Consider the following 4,402-nt stretch of genomic DNA (forward strand, 5'->3'; position numbering starts at 1 on the left):
TACATTACACCCGAGAACGCCAACTTCTTGATCTGCTGCAATAAAAGCAGCGTAAGATTCTCTTTGCTTCATATGGATCCAATACAGACAAATCCAAAGCTTTTATGTTCATTTTCCAAACATTTTCAAAAAGGAAGTTGTGTATCACAGATAACAGTTATCCTGGGAAGTGTGAACCCTAGTGCCTTTGGAATTAGAAATCTTCAATCCCATTCTACAATGCTGCAATAGCTATACAAACTACCACTTAAAAAGAAGAGTTTGGACTAGCAGCAAGAAGTCCAGCACCTACTTTGAACCCTCTGAACAGTTTTATATGAAGACAAACAATGCAGTCTTTACTGGAAGCATCATTACATCATAGTTCACATTTCTCTAATCCTGGTGAGGAGGTCATGACATCAGCAGAGAGAGGAATCTAAAATAACACAACTACTGACGATTCGTAGGATGCAGCTCACTAGACAGTTAAAAAACACTTACCTGCTATGGCACAGCTCTTCAGACACCCTCAATTTTAGATAAATAAATACATTTTTCAAATCCTCTCTCTATTACACCAAACCAATTCACTCTTGTGTATGATGACATACTGAGAAAGTTTTATTAAAATGATACTAACTAGTTTTCTGTAAAACCTGTTTGCCTTCCACATTTGATCCCAGGATTCCCAGCGTGTCCACAGCCACTCCAATCATGGTTGGATCATGACTTTCTGCCATTTCAAAGACTTTTTCCATAAAGACAGGGTATCGTTCACAGATCTGCTGCGGGCTGTCCACAACAGCCAGATTGCCAAAGAATTTAACAAACCCTGAGAGAACAAGACAAAAAACCAAAACAAAACATTCAGAGTGGAGGAACAATAACTTGAGCAGAGTCAAGATTAAATATGCATTAACCCAAGATTGTTTCACTGCTGAACTAGTGTTATTAAGTCTAAACACTGTTTGTGAAAGGCATAAGAATGAGGCCAGAACTAAGGAACAAGTCGGTCTCTTGGAAATTACTTAATTCATGATGTAACAGCTGTCTTCTTGAATTCATAAAAAAAAGAAGCTACAATAACACAAATTGTAACACGTATAGTATGGTCCCTCCAGATCTTACCTGTACTGCTGCTGCTAATGAGTAACATGATCCGTGCGTTAGACTGGCCCTCAGCATTCTCTGTATACATCCAACATACACGTTCTAATATCTAAAAATGAAGCCTTTGTTTTGAAAGCTCACGTGAATAGTCCTCTCAATTTAACTAATGAATAAAAGCAAGCAGTGGAAACAAGAAACATGTTGTAACCTGGTAAATAGAAGCCTGAGAAAGGATCAGACTCTGCACCAACGATGATGTTTGAAATTTTATCGATAATTCCTTGTTGAGCAAGGTACTGCCGCCCATGTGGGGTATGGGCCAGCGAGGTCACCATCTCTATACACGTCGCTCTGGAACACACAAACAGGTATTTGGGTCTGTTTCAGATGGGTTGTTGAAGTACTCAGTGATTAAGAAAAAACAAGAGTTTCTACCCTTAAGACAAAAAACAAACAAGCAAAAAACCAAACTACCCCAACTGTCCAACACTCTTCAAGCTCACTCAGCTATCTTACTTCAGAATTCTTTCCAACTACACACCTAAAGTGTTTATATTTCAGCCCAGCACTACAAAAATTATCACAGTGTACTGAGGAAAGTTCATCTTGGTTCTCAAATTTAAGTACACATTATTTTACACTCAAGGCTGTTTAAGAAGAGGCAGATAAAGTGTTTTCCTGCAAAGGGTTTCACAAGAAACACACACAAATGTGTTTAAAGAGCATTATTTTTAAACTGAACATCAGGGTTCTAACAATGGGGGAAATCTCACTGGCAAACTCACTACAACATACCTGACCAGCACATCATCTCCAGTCAGCTCTCCAATTAACTCTGATATTAACCCACTGTTTGCACAGTAATTCAGCGAATCTGCTGACACCGAAGAAATCTCAACAATTAACTAAATAAGAACACAGGGGAAAAAAAAAGGATGGTTTATAAAAACATTATCATAATAACAAGTCACAGTAATGCCCAAATATGTCTTATAATGCTGACTAACTCTAGAGATAACAAATACAGAATTTCATAATCAACCTAAATGTTTGCCTGAAACAAGTCAATAAGGTGTTCCAAGTTTACAGCACATGCATTTGATTTCTATTCATTCATCTTTTCTTCAGAGGATCAGCACTGCTTCCCCCATCAAACTCTGGAATGGCAAAGTTGTATTATTTCTCCTTTGCCAAACACATCCAGACTGACACACTTGGCATCTCTCCCTCAGTCTCTTCCCCACCTCCAGAAGATTCAATAGCACTCCACATCCAAAGGTTAAGAGATTACAACAGCTATTTTGCTTTTACTTTCAGAGAAGCAAACATTTCACTGTATCTTCAGAAACTCTCTGTAGCCCTTCCAGTGTCCCAGGCACCACAAGTTAGAATATAAAAGATATAATCAGTACTTCACACTTTTGTACCATAAACTGAGAAAGAGAAGTTATGACATTATTTGAGGGCCAACGCTGCTGCGCTCTTCCTCCTCCTTTCTAGCCCTGACAAAATGCAGACATGAAGAAAAGTTTGTAAAGCAGTGATGAAGACTAATTTAAGAGCAAGCCATACACCCCAGATTGTAATTCAGAACCACAGCCCAAGAGAACTGCAGAATCATGTCATGCAAATACTCACACCGATTGCAGCCCTACCTCATACACTCTGTACCGAACAACATCATTTGTGGCCATGACATTCTTCAAGTCACTCAACAAACTGCTCACAAATAAAGCCTCTAAGCCATCTTGTGTCTGTGCTATTCTTGAGAGAGATCTGATGGCCTGGAAGCAAAAACAGGAGCTTATTATAAAAAACAAACAAAACTACAAACAGAAGAAAATCCAAGACGATCTGACTTAGTTTCTATGGTCTTTACATATTAAATAACACATTAAATCAAGTTATACATCTAAAAATTTAACTGTTATTCATTTTTCATTGGCAAGAGCTAATTATAGTTACTGTGTCCAAGTCTCTGACATGGAATTCAGATCTCTGAGTTCCCTTTGGCATTAACAGCTACTGAAAGACAACAGTTCTAGGCAAGTTTCCTATCACACCTGAGTAACGTCTGGGCTTCAGACACTTCTGTGCTTATATTTCAAGCAACATAAGCTCAATTTTCTTCAAAGAAGAGCAGAGGCTGTTACCTCAGACCCAGTAGAAAAGGTGGTTTGTGCAGTGTCTACAGCAGTTTGTAGAGGAACAAAAAAAAAAAAAGCAAGCAATGCTCACCTCTTTAGCCACTGCTATTTTCTCTCCACCGATGCAATTTATCATTTGCCGCAGCAGCTCAGGACTGTTGAGAATTTCTGTAACAGCATCTGAATTTTCAACAATCCTCCCAACCTAAAGACATGATTAAATAATTATAGAAAATAACATAAAACCAAACTTTTTCCCACTATAAGGCTACTCAAGCACTGGAACAGCTACCCAGAATCACCACTTTTGGAGATGCTCAAACTCAACTGGACAACACGCTCAGCAGCCTGCTGCAAGGTGGTCCCGCTTTCAGCTGGGGGCTGGACCTGAAATCTCTAGAAGTCCACTCTAAACTACACTGTTCCACGATTCTGTTCTGCTAAATTAACACACCAAGTTACTACAGCCTATTCCTCTGCAGTGTTTGCACAATATTCTTCAAAGTATCCTGAATATTAAAACATTGCTGCCCTTAATTCTTATGGCACCTGCTGTCAGTGCTGGCTAAGAAAAGAAAGCTTTATCAGAACATGTGACAGGAGATTCATTTACAAGTTAATTTAGTTTTACAGATTATGTTTAACAGACATCATAAAGCATCATTACATACCACCACCACCTTGCACAGTATTTATTCAAAGGCATGAGCACGTAAGAGCACAATTCCTGCAGATAACACCCGATGTGGTGCTTTTTGTCACAAATTAGGAGGTGAAACGGCTGAAGGCAGCGCTCTGCACCCTCATCCTGGAGGAAAACTCTGTACCTGAGATATGGTGAGGATTTTCACGGAGTCGTCGGGGTGGAAAAGCCCTTTCTGAAGCTCTTCTCGGAGGTTCTGGATCACGTAGACAGGGTCCAGGGCCTGCAGGAGCCTCTCCAGGATGGAAACACAGGCAGACACCTGCTCCCTGGGCGGGACAGAGACAGAGAGAGACCCAAACCCTTCAGGAGAGGGACACCCCCGCATGCTCCCGCACCCTCAGCTGTGCCAGCCCCCGCCCTGAGGGAGGGAGGGCGGGCAGGGAAGGAGGCGGGATGAGGGAGCAGCAGGAGCCACCGGGATACAGGGCGAGGGGAGGCGGCCGGGCCGCGGCTCACC

At 41.0% G+C, this 4,402-nt stretch overlaps 1 protein-coding gene across 1 annotated transcript in view; it reads right to left on the reverse strand.

The window, feature by feature from the left end:
* The window catches only part of PSMD5 (proteasome 26S subunit, non-ATPase 5), a 6,067-nt gene extending 1,797 nt beyond the window's left edge, over positions 1–4,270 (reverse strand). Inside the window, exons 1-6 of the mRNA XM_010165099.1 lie at positions 4,067–4,270; positions 3,331–3,444; positions 2,748–2,876; positions 1,888–1,997; positions 1,301–1,443; positions 623–814 (exon numbers count right to left, since the gene is read on the reverse strand). Of these exons, the coding sequence (XP_010163401.1) occupies positions 623–814; positions 1,301–1,443; positions 1,888–1,997; positions 2,748–2,876; positions 3,331–3,444; positions 4,067–4,270 (892 nt within the window). The remainder of the gene's footprint in view (positions 1–622; positions 815–1,300; positions 1,444–1,887; positions 1,998–2,747; positions 2,877–3,330; positions 3,445–4,066) is intronic.
* Positions 4,271–4,402: the final 132 nt, after the last annotated feature.

Source organism: Antrostomus carolinensis, unplaced genomic scaffold, assembly GCF_000700745.2.
Source record: "Antrostomus carolinensis isolate BGI_N321 unplaced genomic scaffold, ASM70074v2 scaffold28413, whole genome shotgun sequence".
NCBI lineage: Eukaryota > Metazoa > Chordata > Aves > Caprimulgiformes > Caprimulgidae > Antrostomus > Antrostomus carolinensis.